This window comes from Physeter macrocephalus, chromosome 9 (genome assembly GCF_002837175.3).
Source record: "Physeter macrocephalus isolate SW-GA chromosome 9, ASM283717v5, whole genome shotgun sequence".
NCBI classification, from domain to species: domain Eukaryota; kingdom Metazoa; phylum Chordata; class Mammalia; order Artiodactyla; family Physeteridae; genus Physeter; species Physeter macrocephalus.
In genome coordinates, this window is record NC_041222.1 from 74,957,043 (window position 1) to 74,977,545 (window position 20,503).

Sequence of the window (20,503 nt, forward strand, 5' to 3'; positions counted from 1 at the left end):
TATTGTATTGTTCATCTCTGTTTCTTTGTTCTTTAATTCTTCTAGGTGTTTATTCTTTAATTCTTCTAGGTCTTTGTTAAACATTTCTTGCATCTTCTCAATCTTTGCCTCCATTCTTTTTCCGAGGTCCTGGATCATCTTCACTGTCATTATTCTGAAGTATTTTTCTGGAAGGTTGCCTATCTCCACTTCATTTAGTTGTTTTTCTGGTGTTTTATCTTGTTGTTTCATCTGGTACATAGCCCTCTGCCTTTTCATTTTGTCCATCTTTCTGTGAATGTGGTTTTCGTTCCACAGGCTGCAGGACTGTAGTTCTTCTTGCTTCTGCTGCCTGCTGTCTGGTGGATGAGGCTATCTAAGAGGCTGTGCTAGTTTCCTGATGGGAGGGACTGGTGGTGGGTAGAGCTGGGTGTTGCTCTGGAGGGCAGAGCTCAGTAAAACTTTAATCTGCTTGTCTGCTGATGAGTGGGGCTGGGTTCCCTCCCTGTTGGTTGTTTGGCCTGAGGCAACCCAGCACTGGAGCCTAGAGGCTCTTTGGTGGGGCTAATGGCAGACTGTGGGAGGGCTCACGCCAAGGAGTATTTCCCAGAACTTCTGCTGCCAGTGTCGTTGTCCCTGCAGTGAGCCACAGCCATCCCCCGCCTCTGCAGGAGACCCTCCAACACTAGCAGGTAGGTCTGGTTCAGTCTCCTATGAGGTCACTGCTCCTTCCCCCGGGTCCTGATGCACACACTACTTTGTGTGTGCCCTCCAAGAGTGGAGTCTCTGTTTCCTCCAGTCCTGTCAAAGCCCTGCAATCAAATCCCGCTAGCCTTCAAAGTCTGATTCTCTAGGAATTCCTCCTCTCATTGCCAGACCTCCAGGTTGGGAGGCCTGACGTGGGGCTGAGAACCTTCACTCCAGTGGGTGGACTTCTGTGGTATAACTGTTCTCCAGTTTGTGAGTCACCCACCTAGTGGTTATGGGATTTGATTTTATTGTGATTGCGCCCCTCCTACCGTCTCATTGCAACTTCTCCTTTGTCTTTGGATGTGGGGTATCTTTTTTGGTGAGTTCCAGTGTCTTCCTGTGCTTCCAGTGCTCTCACAAGAGGGAGTAAGTGCACGTCCTTCTACTCCACCATCTTGAACCAGTCAACCCAGTGGTTTTCAGTTGAAGTGTATTAGTAATTCAGAGCATTCATTCACCACTGACACTCAATCCTCTTGCCTATCCCAACAACCTCACAGTTCGTTTCGACCTATATTTTAGTGGCCATATAAATTGCCCCCACGGAATTTCCACAAATTAGAAAAGGTGAGCCATGGTGAAGGTTCACTGTGATAAGTGAAAGTCAAATGCCCAGTGGTATCTAATTTTTTCTCCAATAACAAATTCAAGAATTCATCTTGAATACAGTTTTCTTCCTTTTTAGACCCTATGAAAGGTAACATGAATAGCTAAGAAGGTCACTTACCACATGTAGGTGCTTAATCATTTAGCAAATTATGGCAGTAGGGCCCCTGGCACAGGCCACATGTGGTCACTAAGGGCTATTTCAATCCTATGGATGACTCTGCCTTTTGTGCTTCCTTTTCTTGAGTATAATCCAAAGTCTTAAAATGAAGACCAAGTCCAACAGTTTCAACAATAAAAGGTTTTGCTATAGATCTTAAATATCTGTGGGTATGAGTTAGTTGGGATCATTTGTTCTTCTCTGAACTCACCAGCCTATCCCACGGAGGTTCATCTGTTCCCTTGAGTAGATCCCTCTCCTCTATGCACTAACTACCTCGGAGATTCTTTCTTGACATCAAAGGATTTTTTCTTAACCTGCTGCTCACTCTGGAGCTTAAGCAAAGGAGCAACCAGTGTTGAATCAGGAGGTCCAATTCCTCTTCCACTCCTAACCTCTAAATAACTAAAAGCCAGTGTCATATACTTTCTCTGCCTCAGTTTTCTCATAAAAAGTGAGAATAACATTACATTTCTTCCTTTCTCAGATATGTTACAGAGATGAATATAACATGTGGAAAACTTTGTGAAATAAAAATACTACATAATTGTCAACACATTTTTGATGTATTTATAATAATTTGAAGTCCATGATATTTCAGTTGAACAAAATGCTTATTTATATTTATCATCGAGTCTTATTGCCAATTTCAATCAGTCATTTCTTACATCACTTCTTTAGTTAGAAAGAGAACGTTCATCCTGGTGTTTTATAGGGTATGAAATAGGCCCAACTCAAGAAACTAGAGGCTAACCTGAAATCAGACAGCAATGTTCTCTGTTCAGCCACCTCTGCACTTAATGCCTGTTAAAAATTATAGATCATAGACGTATGTGAAAAATTGTATTAGCCACTAGATTTGTTTTGTTTTTTTTTCCAAGAGTATGCTGAACCATGGCTTGAACTGTAGTTTTATGGTGATTAATAACAGTTGGTAGCACACTATGTGTGGGCAAAATCATTTCCTACTTTAAAAAATTATTTACCATGGAACAAAGGATATGAAAGTGGCTCAGATGAAAGACACCATCTCATTTGACCAAAAGAAAGCACAGGTAGTTACCACACATTTAAAATACCAGTTGGTATTTCAGTAGTACCTTGGGGGTGTGTAAAGACCCAAATCACTGCCAGAATAAGGTTGAGAACACAGTTCCTATAGAACTTGGACCTGGCACAAGCTCACACCCAGGTGATGTTTCACCTATATTTCTAGCACATGTGGAAGCCCCTATTATACCTCTAGTCACACTACACACCCAGCCCCATCACCCCCTTGTTTGTGAGAGCTGCTTCTCCTTTTTGGGTTGCCTGAATTTTCACTTGCTGCTAATCAGGCTCTGATTATATCTGTAAGAAAACCCAGGAGTTTCCCCCTCTTCCCCACCCCAGAAGCTCACTTTAGTAGTGTCCTTAGCTCTGTGGGAACTTGCCCAGCTACTGAGGAGGAGACCAGTACTGCCAAGTGCCATTGGGAACCCAGCTTCTCACATCCAGTTCTTCCTGAGAGCCTGGATCAGTGGCTTGTAATTGAGATCGTTTTGACAAAGAAGAGAAACAGCATTTCCTGAGACAGGCTGTAGCTCTCCTGTGTAATTTTTTGGTTCTCTGTTTTGAATTCTTACCTCAATCATATCTACCCATTCTCGTACATTAAGAAAGCTTTTCTCACACGTAACATCATACAGCAGCAAAACGCCATCTGCTCTTCTGAAATAAGACTTGGCAATACTTCTGAATCTGGAAAAGAGAATAGCATGTAATGGTTCTAATCAGTCAGTTTGGTGCTGCCTCATTCTTCATCTCCTTTATGCTCACTTTCTTCCCCTCATCTTTTAAAACAAGCCCCAATTGAGAAGAATCTAATGGCAACCTATTACTGTGAAATAGTCATCCCTGAGGCCTAGAATGACCTGGTGAAAGGTAACAGGATAAGAATCTGGGCTAGTGATTTAGAAAAGCCAATCATTTTCTCCACCAAATAATCCCAAGAAAGTCTATAAACCCCAGAGCATAGCCAGGACAAGGTTGAGATAATAATTTCTAAAAATTTCAGCCTCAGCAACATGCTACCAGAACCCAGCTGTGGGACACAGAGAAGGATGGAAGGAGAGGCACATCAGAGAAAAATTATTTTTTGGCTGGTGGGTAGGGAGTATTGTGGGTGGGTGGTAGAAGAACTAACCATGTGGAACACCACAGGGTACACACACAGGGTGTCGGGGGCTCACCAGGGGAAGAGCACACCTCACCCTATCTGTCCTAAACCGAGTGCAGTATTTTACAGGATCTTAAATAGCTATGTTAACCACACATATTTTTCAAATGCTGCTAGAAAATATGAGCTCCATGTGGGCAGGTGTCTGTCCACCTGCTCACCGTTGAATCTGAACACCCTGAATGGTGCCTGGTTACAGAGGTCGGCAGGTACCCCCATACTTGTTTGCTGCACAATCGGATACAGTCTGTTCCCTAAGAGTTAGATAAGATTAAAACCTATGCTTGATGCTCTGGCTATCAGCAGTGAAAGAAAGACAGGGTACTGTCTGTGGCCAGATGTGAGCCTGCTATTTATCAATGGTCTGTGTCCCTGCCCTGGAACCGGGGAACTGACAGGTCCTCCTCTCCATCTTCTGTGGTGCCCCAGCTATGCAGCTCCTCACACTGTTGCCACGTTCAGGAATGCCGCCTCACCGAAATTTTCTCCTTAGGATACGGCATTCTCTTTTTCTCAGTGGCTCACCAATTCAAAGGAAGCTTAAAGATCCTCTTCACACGACTGATGGATCAGCGAAGGAGGAAAGGATGTGGGAAAAAACAAGCATTCTTGAAATTCTAAAGTGCTCTATCAGAATTATATGAGTACAAAAACCACCAAGTATCCTACAAGGCTTGTATGTGCAACTCAGCAGAATCCAAAGCATTATGGAAAGCACTTGCCTCTCCTGGCCAGCGGTATCCCAGAGTTGCAGTACTGTTCGCTCTCCATCTACAATGAGAGTTTTCATTTGAAAATCAACTCCTGAAAAGGAATATAAGAGAACATGGAGAACACAATGTAAATAATTCCATTGGTTTTTACTTTCAAGGCCTCTTTAGGATGAGACAAAAGCCAATAAGCCAAAGTTTGGCAAGACAGAGAGGAATGAACCTGGCCTTCAAGGACAGTGACCTTCACATACTAATTATAAGACCACACATGTGCATGCAGATGCTTATTGCAGGTTGGCTGACTTGGGGAAGGATTCAATCTATGGACAAAAGGAAAATCTATGTTTTATGTGTCCACATAATTAGATGGACTCAGTTATATCTGTGTGTGTGCATGCACATACATGTGCCTATGTATATAGACAGGTATATACGTGTGTATGTATATAAGTACATGTATATGATGTGTATATATGCCAGGCTCTCTAGGAACCGAACCAAATGTTGTAGGATTTTTTTTTTTTTTTTTTTTGCGGCACGTGGGGCTCTCACTGTTGTGGCCTCTCCCGTTGCGGAGCACAGGCTCCGGACGCGCAGGCTCAGCGGCCATGGCTCACGGGCCCAGCCGTTCCGCGGCATGCGGGATCTTCCCGGACCGGGGCACGAACCCATGTCCCCTGCATCGGCAGGCGGACTCTCAACCACTGCGCCATCAGGGAAGCCCTGTAGGCTTTTTATGAATCAAATTGAAGTGAACCTTCAGTTTTGTTATCTTGAAGGGTGTAACAGAGAACCATAAATTTAGAAAGACATCCATTGTGAAGAAGGTAATCTCTTCTAAGGTTTCTGGTTATCAAAATAAGAACTCTTTAGATAAGGAAGAAAAGTAAATGATAATTTGCATATCTTCCTTCAATTCCTTTTACTGATTACTATGCAAATTTGGGAAATGAGGACACTGTTTTTTCCTTGTTCTGAGAGGTATTACTCATGTATTCCGTTGTGAAGGAGGGGAGGGAACATACACCCGGCTATGATTTTGACCTTAATGACAAACTGGCTATAGATCGGTAAGCTCACTTTATCAACATCAAATGACAACTGATCAGAAAGGCTTTGCTTGGGAACCCTGTGTAAAAGTGTACCTCTCCCAAACCTCATTTTTTAAAATGTGTTTTTCATCCATTTCCCTCACTGTGGGCTGGTATTTAGTCGACTTTGTTTATTGTGTATCCGTACTGCCTCCAACAGTATGTGGCTCACAGCAGGACTCAGGATATGCTTGCTGAATAAATGAATGTCATCTCTGGCTCTAAACTTTGTCTGGTTGATCTCACTGGGTAAGCAGATACCTCAGTCCTTTGCTAGTCTTCCTCTCCCAAATTTAGGCCTTAGCCAAAACAGAGGGCTATTCTATAGAGAAGGACACGTGTGTGTCCAAGTGCATGTGCACACACACACACACCTCTACCTATATACATATTTATTATACAGAGAGAGAGAAAGAGAGAGATCTGTGTGTCTGTAGATAATCCCTAAAGAAAATAGAATCAACCTAAAGAAGGTCATTTTCCCATTATCCACTGAAAAAGAAACTGTACCCAGGGTGGCACTTGTGTTTCCTCGAAATTCATTCTTGCAAAGTCTCATGAGCAAACTTGACTTTCCTACTGCAGCGTCCCCAGCCAGCACAATCTTGTAAGCCTTCTGTGAGCTGGAAGATTTATGGTTATCACCCACCACGTCTGTCTAGGGGAAGGAAGCCACAGTGAGTGACAAAGATAGTGCCAGCTTTCTTCCTAGTAAGTTATATGGCAAGAAGATGAACAGTGTTCATGAATAAAAGTGTCTCTGAAACCACCTACCTGTGGTGCAAGTGCTGAGATGGGCTTTCTCAAGGAGCTAATGACACTGCCTTCACTAGCAGACTCCTGCGGCTTCCAGTCCAGGATGGAAGCCACGCCTTCTGAGCCATACGTCTCTTCATCCCTTATATCAGGAACCTGTTTTTTTTTTTTTTTTTTTTTTTAAAGTCAGCCGTTAAAAACCAAAGTCTTTCATTACACATATACATCATGAAATAAAAAGAAGAAAAATATGCTGCTGAATCAACAGTCAATGCTATTATGGAACAGAGTGGCTGCAAAAGGAAATCTGTGAGAGTTTTCCCTCACTTGATAGGGAGAAACATTCTCCCACCTATGTTTCACATGTATAACCTTTAAAACAATGCCCACACAGATAAAGGTCAAACGGGGTGAGATACGTATTTCTATGGAAGATCAGGCCTAGGAGAGAAATGACTTTGGGGCTTACGTCTGTGTCTGAAGCATCACCCCCAAAGCTCTCCTGCGTGCCGTGTGACCTCTGGAATCCCCTCTGGTGCTTGTACTCCACCTCCGAGTCATACTCATTGGAATCTCTCAGGGTAGACAAGCCGCTGTCGAAGCAGCTCTCAGGCAGGCTGTCAATGTCACAATTTATCCTCTGCATGGGATCACAGAGGGCCAGAGAGTCACAGTCCTCATCCATGTAGGAAGAGCGGGATGACCTGGTGACAAAGGAGAGGCCTGCTGTACCTGAGGGCTGGCGATGCTCAAGATGACACAGCAATGGAATCAGACAGTAACAGAATCAAGAAGACCGATATTCTCATTCTTGCCAAGAGCCGCAGTGTATTCCATGATTAAGCAACAGGGGAAATAAAATGCTCAGAGCAATAGTTCATTCTATGCAACAATCAATTAAGATAAAGCATTTAAATCAAACATTTAATAAAGGAAGCTATTTTTAAAAAAAATCACCTTCTTTATTTCCTGATACAAAAAGAATTAGAATGCCCAGGATGTAAATGCAATCTCAAGTTGTGTTAAGAAAAATGTACACAGAACATGTGAACCTTTTTATTCTAATGTGGTCAGACCATATTTTGAACAGCATGTCCATTTCTGGATAATACCTCTATTATGACCTGAGACTTTAAACCCTCCAGTCTGAGAAATGTTTCAGTGCACTCGGCTTAAGTTGTAATGGTTTCTCTCCTCAAATATTTGAAGAGCTGACACAGGAAGACTATACTCTCTCAGGGCCAACTGATAAACTTTTCTGGGAATCACATCTCTAATCAACATGGTGAAAAATGACAGGCAATCAGAAACGTGTGGCCCTGCAATCAGAAACGTGTGGCCCTGGAATGGTTTGGCATACGAGATGAATTTTCTGCCACTAAGTGTGGACATGTCTGGAGAGACTCCTATGGGAGAGGTTTCATAGGGAGATGCCCCATACAAAGGCTAGAACTCCTGACTTCTATGGATCTTTCCACTTGGGAAACTCCAACATTTTATAAATGTTAATTACCTCATTTACTTTTGCTTTTCCATTTGATTCCCATAAGTATCTTAAGTTTATACTGAAATAAAACAAGGGTTACAACTTACTTAGTTCCTACTACACATTGGGCATCATCCTAGCCACTTGGCCTACATGATGTCATCAGAAAGAGGAAATGGGCAGGGTATATAGGTCTCCAGATAACGAGAAATAATAAGAGATGAATGTTCTTAGAAAAGAGAGGGTAATCTTAATATAAATACAAATATAAGCTATATAAATCTGAGAAGTCAAAAATATTTTGGTGCCATTATCAAATGTTTAGAAGTAACTAAAAAGGTAATTTAATCACCTAACTCTAAATATGTTGCTCAATTATAAAGTCTCCTGGGACAGGAATTTCATACCACATCTCAATCTACCTAGCTGGCTGTGTGTGAATTTTTGTGTACATTTTTTTGTTTGTCTCATCATTTATAAAACTCTCCTCTGACACTGAATTTAGGTCAATCTGTAAGGAACCTAAAGAAACCATTCTCATTATAATATAGTACAAATTCAGCTCCATGTCATGATTAGTCAGAACTTTATTTTTTTAACCTATTCATATTTTTGATAAGGAATGAAGGAGAAAAAAATCCTGATTGAAAAATCACCTCCATGAAAATACAGAATCTAAATAAAAAATATAGGTATAGATCAGACTTTCTCAAACTCAACTATATACATACCCTTTTTTTTTTTTTTTTTTTTTTGTGGTACGCGGGCCTCTCACTGCTGTGGCCTCTCCCGTCGCGGAGCACAGGCTCCGGACGCGCAGGCTCAGCGGCCATGGCTCACGGGCCCAGCCGCTCTGCGGCATGTGGGATCTTCCCGGACCGGGACACGAACCCGTGTCCGTGGATCGGCAGGCGGACTCTCAACCACTGCGCCACCAGGGAAGCCCTATACATACCCTTTTAAAAGTAAACTATTCTTATCTGCCTGAAGAATATTTTCATTACAATTAAATATGTAAAAATACAAAACAAGTTATATTTTTGTTAGAGTTCTTAGAAAAAACTCAAAACTAAAACAAATATACAACTTAAAATCCAATAAGGCCACAAAAGCAATAAAATTAAATTTACAAGATGCTTTTAATTAAAAAAATTTTAATTGAAGTATAGTTGATGTACACTATTATATAAATTATAGGTATACAATATAGTGATTCATAATTTTTAAAGGTTATACTCCATTTATAGTTATTATAAAATATTGGTTATATTCCCCACATTGTACAATATATCCCTGTAGCTTATTTTATACCTAATAGTTTGTACCTCTTACTGCCCTACCCCTATATTGCCTCTTCCTCCCCTCCCCACTAGTAACTACTAGTTTGTTCTCTGTATCTGTGAGTCTGCTTCTTTTTTTTTGTTATATTCACTAGTTCGTTGTATTTTTTAGACTCCACATATAAGAGATATCATACAGTATTTGTCTTTCTCTGTCTCACTTATTTCATTTAGCATAATGCCCTCCAAGTCCATCCATGTTGCTGCAAATGAAAAATTTCATTATTTTTTATGGCTGAGTTGTATTTCATTGTATATATATACTACATCTTCTTTATCCATTCATCTGTTGATGGACACTTAGGTTGCTTCCATATCTTGGCTATTGTAATGCTGCTATGAACACTGGGCTGCATGCGTCTTTTAGAATTAGTGTTTTTGTTTTTTTCAGATATATATCCAGAAGTGGAATTGCTGGGTCATATGGTAGTTCCATTTTTAGTTTTTGAGAAACCTCCATACTGTTTTCCACAGTGGCTGCACCAATTTACATTCCCACTAACAGTGTTTGAGGGTTCCCTTTTTTCCACATCCTCGCCAACATTTGTTATTTGTGTTCTTTTTGATGATAGCACCTGGCAGGTGTGAGGTGATATCTTACTGTGGTTTTGATTGACATTTCCCTGATGATTAGCGATGTTGAGCATCTTCTCAAGTGCCTGTTGGCTATCAGCAACCTCTTTAGAGAAATGTCCATTCAGTTCTTCTGCCCATTTTTTAATTCGGCTGTTTGTTTTTTTGATGTTGGGTTATATAATCTGTTTATATATGTTGGATATTAACCCCTTGTTGGTCATACATTTCCAAATATTTTCTGCCATTCAGTGGGTTGTCTTTTTGATCTGTTGATAATTTCCTTTGCTGTGCAAAAGCTCATAAATTTAATTAGGTCCCATTTGTTAATTTTTGTTTTTATTTCCTTTGTTTTAGGAGATGGATCCAAAAAATATTCCTATGGTTTATATTAAAGAGTGTTCTGCCTACATTTTCCTCTATGTGTTTTATGGTATCCGATCTTACACTTAGGTCTTTAATCTATTTTGAGTTTATTTTTGCATATAGTGTTAGAGAATGTTCTAATTTCATTCTTTTACATGTAGCTGTCTAGTTTTCCCAGGACTGGCCACTGAAGAGACTGTCTTTTCTCCATTGTATATTCTTGCCTCCTTGTAATAGATTTATTGACCATAAGTGTGTGGGTTTATTTCTGGACTCTCTATCCTGTTCCAGTGATCTATGTGTCTGGTTTTGTGTCAGCACCACACTGTTTTGATGACTGTAGCTTTGTAACATAGTCTGAAGTCAGGGAGCATGATTCCTCCAGCTCTGTTCTTCTTTCTCAACATGATTTTGGCTATTCAGGGTCCTTTGTGTTTCCATACAAATTTTAAAATTATTTGTTCTAGAAAAATGCCTTTGGTATTTTCTTAGTGATTACATTGTTAGGGATTGCATTGACTCTGTAGATTGCCTTGGGCAGTATGGTCATTTTAACAATATTGATTCTTCCAGTCCAAGAACACAGTATATCTTTCCATATGTTTGTGTCATCTTCAATTTCTTTCTTCAGTGTCTTATAGTTTTCCAAGAACAGGTCTTTTACCTCCTTAGGTAGGTTTATTCCTAGGTATTTTATTCTTTTTGATGAGGTGATAAATGGGACTGTTTCCCTAATTTCTCTTTCTGGTAGTTCACTGTTAGTGTATAAAAATGCAACAGATTTCTGTATATTAATCTTGTATCCTGCAACTTTACCAAATTCATTGATGAGCTCTAGTAGTCTTCTGGTGGCATCTTTAGGATTTTCTATGTATAGTATCATGCCATCTGCAAATAGTGACAGTTTCACTTCTTCCTTTCCAATTTGGATTCTTTCTGTTTCTTTCTCTTCTCTGATTGCTGTGGCTAGGACTTCCAAAACTATGCTGAATAAAAGTGGCAAGAGTGGGCATCCTTGTCTCGTTCCTGATCTTAGAGGAAATGCTTTCAGTTTTTCACCTTTGAGTAAATGATGTTAGCTGTGGGTTTGTCATATATGGCCTTTATTATGTTGAGGTATGTTCCCTCTATGCCCACTTTCTGGAGAGTTTTTTAAATCATAAGTGGATGTTGAATTTTGTCAAAAGCTTTTTCTGCATCTACTGAGATGATCATATGGTTTTTATTCTTCAGTTTGTTAATGTGGTGCATCACATTGATTTTGAAAAATCCTTGCATCCCTGGGATAAATCCCACTTGATCATGATGTATGATCCTTTTAATGTATTGTTGGATTTGGTTTGCTAATATTTTGTTGAGGATTTTTGCATCTATATTCATAAGTGATACATAGGGGTTTTTTTTGTTTGTTTGTTTGTTTGTTTTTTGTGGTATGCGGGCCTCCCTCTGTTGTGGCCTCTCCCGTTGCGGAGCACAGGCTCCGGACGCGCAGGCTCAGAGGCCATGGCTCACGGGCCCAGCCGCTCCGCGGCATGTGGGATCCTCCCAGACCGGGGCGTGAACCCGGTTCCCCTGCATCGGCAGGCGGACGCGCGACCACTGCGCCACCAGGGAAGCCCCGATACATAGGGTTTTTAAGGAACCTATGGAGGTTCCTTAAAAAACTAAAAATAGAATTACCATATGATCCAGCAATCCCACTACTGGGCATATACCCAGAGAAAAGCATAATTCAAAAAGACACATGCACCCCAATGTTCATTGCAGCACTATTTACAACACTATTTACAATTTATTTATTGTCATGGAGGCAACCTAAATGCCCATCGACAGATGAATGGATAAAGAAGTTGTGGTACATATGTACAATGGAATATTACTCAGCCATAAAAAGGAACGAAATTGAGTCATTTGTTGAGACGTGGATGGATCTAGAGACTGTCATACAGAGTGAAGTAAGTCAGAAAGAGAAAAACAAATATCGTATATTAACGCATGTATGTGGAACCTAGAAAAATGGTACAGATGAACTGGTTTGCAGGGCAGAGTTGAGGCACAGATGTAGAGAACAAACGTATGGACACCATGGGGGGAAAACCACGGTGGGGTGGGGATGGTGGTGTGCTGAATTGGGTGATTGGGATTGACATGTATACACTGATGTGTATAAAACTGATGACTAATAAGAACCTCTTTTTGATCCCACAAGTGAATATATATGGTAGGTAACATTTACTCATTTCTATACTTTCTATGCTACATATTCTTCTTTGCCCCTCCAGATCCACTTTCTACCCTTTTCCACCCTGCTCTCTACCTCAGTGGGTGACCTTTATGGACCATATCAGTGGTACCTCTTCCACCTTTCCGGTTGGGTTCATCCAACAGGCGGCCCTACCAGGAGATCTAAGGTCAAGAGCAGAGAAATATCAGGTATTTACTTTCCAGGTTCTCTCCACTGTGTGCCTCTACTGAAGGCTACAGCCTAGGCAAGGGGTCTTCTCTTACAGTTACAGATTTCTCTGAGTTTTAGAAACTGATTGCTCTCTTTGTCCCTTCAACCTTGCCCTACAGTGCTTCATCACCCTTTATTAGTTTCTCTTAACCCTGCCCACATGCTCGTAAATCATTGCTCTATTAAATTCTCTCTTTTCATATACAAATCAATGATCACTGCAAAGTAAAGGAGCTGTTACAGTGGAGGATTACTGGACTGAATGTCAATTTTATGACATAGTATGAGTGTGTTTCGTGTTTGGTAATTGCAATCATTGTTGCTTTTGTTGTGGTCATCCATTTACAATGCTTGGTGTCAGTTTATTTATCTCTTGTAAAAATAAAATACAGTGTGTGTGTGTGGAAAAAAAAAAGAAAAAAGAAAAATGTTCTGGAGGTGGGTGGTGGTGACGGTTGCAAAACAATGTGAATGTACTTAATGCCACTGAACTGTACACTTAAATATAGTGAAGATGGTAAGTTTTATGTTATGTATATTTTATCACTATTTTTAAAAATAAAGAATAATACCTTTTTAAACTAAAAAAAAAGTAATATCTATTTCTCAAAAACAGAGAAGCCAGTTGCCTACAAATAGATAAACCATTCAAATTTTTTATTAAACAAATCAGTGAATAATAAAAACATCTGATACTTGGATAGAATTTTATTAAAAGTGATTACCAGTAAGCCTTGCAAACAGACCTTCCTGAAAGGGGATATGGCCATTTTGCTAATGCCAAGATACTAAGTACATTATTCTTTAGACCAAAAGTCCTCAAATGAAAAGGGAAGGAACATAAATTATGAAAGTGGCATCAGAAATGGAGAGCCAGAGACCTGCAGTTTATGCACTCACGTCTACCATCAAACTTTGACATACTCCAAGTTAGCCTTTTAAGTAGCAACACTGGACATGTATATGTATACATATGTGTACACAAATGTAATCTTTCAGTTTTTATTGCTAGATCTCAAGTTATAGCAGGGCTAATATTTCACTTCATTTGATTAAAAACAGAGCTAAATCCTCACTTCTGGGAAGCCTCTGTGACTCCTTTAATACATTAGCGCATAAACATTTACTTGCCACATTTCTATTTGTTTTGAAAGTTTGCCTTTCCTTGAACATAGCTTGCATAATATTATACTGAGCTATTAAACATTTACAGATTGTGCCAAGAGTCTCAACATCATATACTGCGTATATCACAACATCACATATGGTAGTTCCACTGGCTTCCCTGAAACACCTCTTACTGAGGGCACTTCTAAGAAACAAGACTTAATAGGCATGAGGTAAGGGTAAGCAAAACCAAGTCATCATAACATCTTAAATCACTTTACTCTAAAACATATTTACTTTAATCTTTACATGTTTCATGTTTCAGAAATTTAAAGTAAGATAGTAGAAAACAAATAATAGTGCCCCAAATATATTCTGTTATTCTAATTCACCTGTAAGGAAAGGTACTTTCCTTTTAACTCTGTTCCAGAATTTAAACAAAAAGTAAGTGGGTGTTAACATACCTGTCATAGCCCAGAGGTTGAGGAGAATGAGCATTAAATTTAGGACTGCTTCTGGAAATTGTATTCCCTGGTGATATATTATTTATGCGCTGTAATACATAAAATACATAGGTAATATTTTGTTATTCCATGTAAAAATTTTATGTACATTTTTAAAAACCGTAGCACACTAGTTTACTAATGTAATTAAAAGTTTGGTATCCTACATGAGAAAACGAAAGCACAGAAATCGAGGGAAAAACTGCAACAACTGCCCATAGTACTCTCTCCTCGTGATGTCTTAAGTCCAAACCCTACCATATAAGCCATAAAGGGGAATCCTGGTTCCCCAGATTTGCCAGGACCCTGCAATACCGACTGTGGATTTATCTCCTCTCAAACCATCATTTGGCTTAGTGACTGACTCATCCATACCAAAAGCTGTGGCACTGGAATCCCAACCTTGAAGCTGACCCCCAAAAGTGGGGGAAGAGGCTTTCTGGCACATGTAGTCTAGGGAAAGGTCCTCAAAATTCCAAATGGGCCTTAGCTTGTTTCTGTAGGAGGGTTTAAAGCCCAAGGCCTCCATTCTGATGATCTCACTACCAGAAAGAACAAACCAATGGGTCTAAGTAAACTCCTCTGCCAGAAGCACCCTCTCTCTCCTCTCAACTGGGCAATATATATTTTAACCTCCATGAGACATCTCACTTTTTCTTCTATTATTGCTATCTGTGCACATCTTAACTCCCTACTATATTATAAACTCTTCCAGGATGCAGGTCACACCTGATACATCTTTCTCTGGTTTTCTGGAACATTGAACAAAGAGTTGGCTAACATCTAGACATTTATTTATGCAGAGGAGTGGCATATTTTTTAAGTTGGGAAAATGTTGTCTCCTTTTATTATATGAAATAGTTTCTCATTATTATAAGTTCTCTTCTAAGAAAATACATGATTTTTATCAAAATACTCTACCACGAGAAAGAATGAAATGCATTATAAAATTCTATCACATACCAAGGATCTGTTGAACTTGCTGTAACTGTTTTCAAGGGCACTCCTTAGGCCATCGTTACTGTCATGCAGTTTCCTGTTAGCTGATCTACAAAGTAAATAAATAGATAAGAAAAGTATTAGTGGGGGTGAAAGTCACCACTTCTTTTCAGGCTGTGATATTCAGAACGTGGCATTACCACCGCTTGTATCTTTCTACCACTTCCTTCAAACCTCATAAACTGAGATCATAATTCATTACTAGAAGTGCAACATAACAATGTGTCACCTCTCTTTAGAGGTCTCAAGGCATTTTAGGAGTGAGTGAGCTATGCTGTGGAACCTACTGCTCCTTCAGGTAGCTCCATTGTTTGGATAGGTTTGGTGCAGGTCTCTGTTCCCTAAAGGCCTGAAGCCAGCCAGCCCCACCTACTCTCTGTCCCTCCTGCACGGATGTGCTGTGTTATGTCACACTTCTTCCTCCTGGCTACTCCTGCATCCTTCTTGTGGCATGGTACTGTACCGCCAGGCACTGTTTTATACCAGTTAAAGGCTCCAATGTTGACTCAGGGTTCAAACCCCAACTCAGGCACTTACTTTCTATATGCCTTACAGCAGCCATTTAAGCTATCAGAGACTGAGCAACCTCTTCTATCAAATGAAGTCTCTGCCGTGGAGACTGGCTACTATCTCCCTGCTTCAGGCTTATTCATCCTTCAGAAGTCAGACGCTTCCTGGACCTTCCTGGTTAGGAGGATGCCCTTATGAGACACTCGGCTCCCCTTGGCCCCTGCCTCTCCTTTGGCATCTAACATCTGTAAGTATTGATCAGGTTCCATCCTCTAACCCTAGACTAGCCCCATAAGGAGAGAGGCCTTTTTCTCCTACTTGCTACTGTATCTTCAGCTCCTGGCATACCTGAACCATAAAAGGTGCTGAGTGAAAACCTGCTGAATGAATGAATAAATGAATTAACAGGATTCTTGTAATATATCAACTCTATCATTGCCACAGGTGAGATGTAATAAGCATTCATAATGATGAAAAAAAATTGTCAAATCTGACCTGACATCATTTGGGGGAACTAAAACCAGAAGAAAATACTGCCTAGGTGAAAAAGAGACAGGCAGTGGGAAAGGGGGAGGTTTTGTGGGGAAGGTCTCAGAGGATGGAATTCCTAAAACTTAGTTGCAAATTTGACAGAGCAGGTGTAATATTTCCAAGAGGTGAAAAAAAAAATAAAAGAAAAATATACTGCTAACCAGACACAATAAATTGCCAAAGAATGATCGTGTATGCCTAGTGATGTGACATGCACTATGTGAGATGCCTGAAACCTCTCAGTGTGCTGAGCTGCAGAGAAAGCTGATGAGGTCAGGGCCATTGTCCTTTACAGTAAAATAAAGGTATCAAAAAGACGTGCTGGACGTATCACCTGACTTGCAAGGACTTTTAGAGAATTATACTCTAGTTCCTGGATTTGAATAGTTTATGTAGGATTAGAAGCATCAGAAAGCCAAGCTGACATGCTGAACACACCGTGTGGAGAAGGGACACGCATGGAGCCGCGAACCCAGCCTTTGATATATGGCAACTCGTGTTACATGTGGCACCTGTTTTACTAACAAAATATAAGTTAAATGTAAATGTGATGAGGACTTTATATGAGAACTTACTGGAGTATTTCAATTTGCCTCTCAAGACTATTTCGATCTTCTGTGTACTCTCGGATTATTTCCAGATCCCTGTAAAATTATATTTTATGTTTGAATGCGGATTAGGTGTTCAGTCCTGCCTTACCGATACCTACCCTCCCAGACCTCTTTCCACCTTTTCCAAAGGCCTGTGTCCTTGCCCATGGTCTTCTATCTCTCTGTGCTGCTGCCCGGTTCCTCTGAGACATCAGCAGCCTCCCCTCCTCCTGTGACCCACAAGCACACCCACGCCTCTGCTTCCTCTTGCAAGGCTCTGCTCTCCCATCCCCCTCCCCGCACCCACCAGCTCCTCCACCCCAGCCCACTGACCTGGCTCTGTTTTTCACTGGGACTGAATCCCCTGATGTTCTGCTAAGTCCCCTCTCCCCAGCTACTCACATTACCAGTCCCTTCAGCCCAATCCACTCTCTCACCTCTGACTCTTCTCTGCTCGTACCAAGCCGTATGCAACTTCAGCCCCGGCTGTATTCTCCTTTCTTGTGATTCCTTCTCGTCTCTGTGCTCCCAGTCCTGCCTGCCCTCCCTTCCTTACCCTAAGCCACAGAGGAATCCACAGGACCAGGCTTTCTCTGTTCACTGTAAACTCATGCTCAGCGATTCCTCTGTTGCTTTATTATGAAGAAGCCCTGGCCTCCTCCTTAAAATGTCCACTCAGAACATCAGCCACTTACCTCAAGCCCCTACCTCACACCTGCCCCATTTCTAAGCAGATAAAACCCCATCACTAGTTTCCAAAAACCCTCAGGCTGTCAAATTTTGTAATAAGCTGTCCATTTGCTCTCTTGATAAGGCTAAAAGTTTCCCAATTGTCTGTAGGAATTTAAGTTCCTTAGCCAAAAATTCTGGGGCCTTACATTATACCCTTAAACTAGCTTTTAAACTTTTTAATCTTTTTTTAAACGTTTGCCTTTCCATTCCAAATATCTTTTTCTGTCCACCAGGCTGACCACTGTTCCCCAAACCAGTCTTACCCTTCCCATGTCCTTGCCCCTGCTTTGGGTTCTGCCTCACCTGGAACATCTCTGAGACTCTTCTCCCATCTGTGAAATGGGGATAAGGAAAGTCCCTATCTCATAGGAAACCATGAATGCGTTAATGCTAGTAAAGTACTAAAGACAGTGCCGGGCAATTGTCAGTGTGACCTGTGTTGCTTGCTGACAAACTCATCTCAAGTGTCTTTTCTTTAATAAAGTCCCCACCTTTCTGAACTAAAGGAACACTCTGTCTACCATCTCATGGCAATGAACCCAACCTGTGACATTGCAGTGGTATTGTTTCTGACATTGCTGAGTTCTTATGCTGTTTAACTCCGTAACCCTTTTAACTTTTAATTTTTCCCAACTAAATTTGAAGTTCTCAAAGAGCAGAGGCCACGTCTTTTCTTTTTTTATATATTCCATACTCATAACTCCTTACCTAGCTCAGGGACCTGTATATAGTAAGCACTTAATAACTGTTTCACTGCTTTCCATTACAGGACCTTAATTCTGATTAAAGTCTGCAAACCAACAAAACACAAGGTGTTTTTCTCAAGTGTACATGTATTAGGGGATACACACATATACTAATGCATATAGATGCATTTTATATTTAAATATCTCTATATAAATATACAAGTGTATAGTCCTTATATATAATTACATGCCTCTGAGGGTACATGTGTGTTAGGTCATATGTTATTAACACCATACTGCAAAACTAAAGCACAGCAAAATAAAATGACTTGCCTAAGATATCTCGTTTTCCATTTTTTTATGTTGCAGGGCCAGGATTCCTACCTTCAAAGCACTTCAATTAGCGCTGCTTCTTGACACTTTAGGTATATTCTTCTGCTGCCAGTTAATTCAAACATTACTAAGCCCTGCACTTTCCTGAGCAGCCAATAATTAAAAAAATTAAAACCACAAAATTCACTAGGAAATCTGACACTAAGTAAAATCTTTAGAAAGCAAAGAACATATTAGTAAAGTTAATAAATAACCCTTTATTACTACATAGCTGAGCTTCATTCACATGGATGGTTACCTAAATAAACATTCCACTCAAACTGAAAAGTAAAATGTGAAGTTTCATACCTTTCAGAATTCAGACTCTGATCAGCATAATCACTTTTCAAAGAATCTAATTCACTCTGAAGAAAGGCTATGTTTGTCTGTGCTTCTAAAAGATCTTTCTTAACTTTCTGATTTTCCTAGAGGAAAGGCACAGTGCAGGTCATTAGACTCAGAGTTTCTTCTACCCGGGTGAAGTGAAGTCAAGTGTAGTGTAACCTTCCCACACATCACTCTCACCCTTCCACAAGTCTTCAAATCTTGGTGTTCAAAGAACTAATTATCAATTCAAGGTAATTTGAAATTTTCATAAAGTATTAAAGAAAGTGTCAAAAATTAAATCCTCAAAGCTCTTTTTTAAAAAATACTTGACATTTGATATGAAACTACAACAGTCAAGAGTTTATCATGATGTACTTTAACATGTTATTGGCAAATTAATGGAGACCAAACATTTAAACATCTGTTTTACTTAATGAGAGCTGTGGAACTACTGATAGATATTCTGTGGAATTAACAATACCTGTTACCAGGTAGACTGGCTACTTTTCACAATAAATCCTATCACCTAACATTTTTAATTTTGCACTTGAAAATGAGCCAGTGTGGTTAGGAAATTTCTATATTTTTCTTACAAACAAAAAAAGAAGAGAAAGAAGAAAAAAAATCATTGGAGGCTTCCAGTTCAATATGGTGGACTGGGCACATGAATTTGTCTTCTTTCCTTTTTGAGACCCCATTAACATGAAGTACCAAAGGAAATAAACCAATAAAAATTAAAAGAATGGAAGAGGGGCCCATCAGCAGTCAAGTGATTTAAACATATTGCTGGAAAAAGGAAACTGGATGGCTATGTGCTGACAAAGGGAAGAGAGTAGGGGAAAAGGAGGTCCAGAAGATGTGTGTTGAAGGTTCTGCTGTAGAACAAAGAAGAGACAACTGGTCAGGCAGAACCCCAGAGAGTGAGAAGGGGGGCTGGAAATAGAGATTAAAACTGTACATTAAGACATGCTGCCTCTCAAGCCTTTACCTGCTCTTACCCTAGGAAAGAAGAGCAGATAAGCCAGAGTTGATTCCAAAGGCAACAAGACGGGGCTCGTCTTTTTAAAAATAACTGAATGATTCCCAAAAGGAAAGCTAAGGCTTCTCTCTGAACATCCAGGCCCCATGCATCTGGTAATTGGGGTCCTATGTCTGACAGCCAGCTTCACACACAGAGCTCTGAGGAAGGCCATCTTTCAGGGGAGAGGCCTTGAGCTAAACAGATGTTTGCCTAGCTGTACAGGAATCCTACCACAGCTACCTAAAATGATCAGAAATGCCAAGATGACATCTGGGTAGCAAGTTTAAGAAGCAGCCAGTCCAATAAGAATTGAAATTTCCTGGACTCCAAAATTAATATTTTCAAGGAGAAAAAAACAAATTCCATGTACTGGAAAGAATAAAGAAGAAGTTGCAAGGTATCAGTAATATCATGAAGATGGCAGGTTCTTTTTACAAGAAACCAAAAACTTCCACCAGAGAATCCAAGAGAAGTAAGCAACTCTATGAGAACATTGTGATCCAAGCACAAAACCAACTAAGAGGTAGCAAAATCTGAAACTGGTAATGCATAAAGGGGATTTATCTGACCATAAAGCTGGGGGGCCTTCTCTTTTGAGTGGCACAAGGATAATGACTGGAGAGAAAGAACTG

At 40.3% G+C, this 20,503-nt stretch overlaps 1 protein-coding gene across 1 annotated transcript in view; it reads right to left on the bottom strand.

The window, feature by feature from the left end:
* The window catches only part of RASEF (RAS and EF-hand domain containing), a 75,930-nt gene that overhangs the window by 19,181 nt on the left and 36,246 nt on the right, over positions 1-20,503 (bottom strand). The window contains exons 6-14 of the mRNA XM_024132845.1: positions 18,833-18,948; positions 16,719-16,787; positions 15,067-15,151; positions 14,065-14,153; positions 6,743-6,977; positions 6,292-6,429; positions 6,028-6,175; positions 4,436-4,517; positions 3,121-3,235 (exon numbers count right to left, since the gene is read on the bottom strand). Of these exons, the coding sequence (XP_023988613.1) occupies positions 3,121-3,235; positions 4,436-4,517; positions 6,028-6,175; positions 6,292-6,429; positions 6,743-6,977; positions 14,065-14,153; positions 15,067-15,151; positions 16,719-16,787; positions 18,833-18,948 (1,077 nt within the window). The remainder of the gene's footprint in view (positions 1-3,120; positions 3,236-4,435; positions 4,518-6,027; positions 6,176-6,291; positions 6,430-6,742; positions 6,978-14,064; positions 14,154-15,066; positions 15,152-16,718; positions 16,788-18,832; positions 18,949-20,503) is intronic.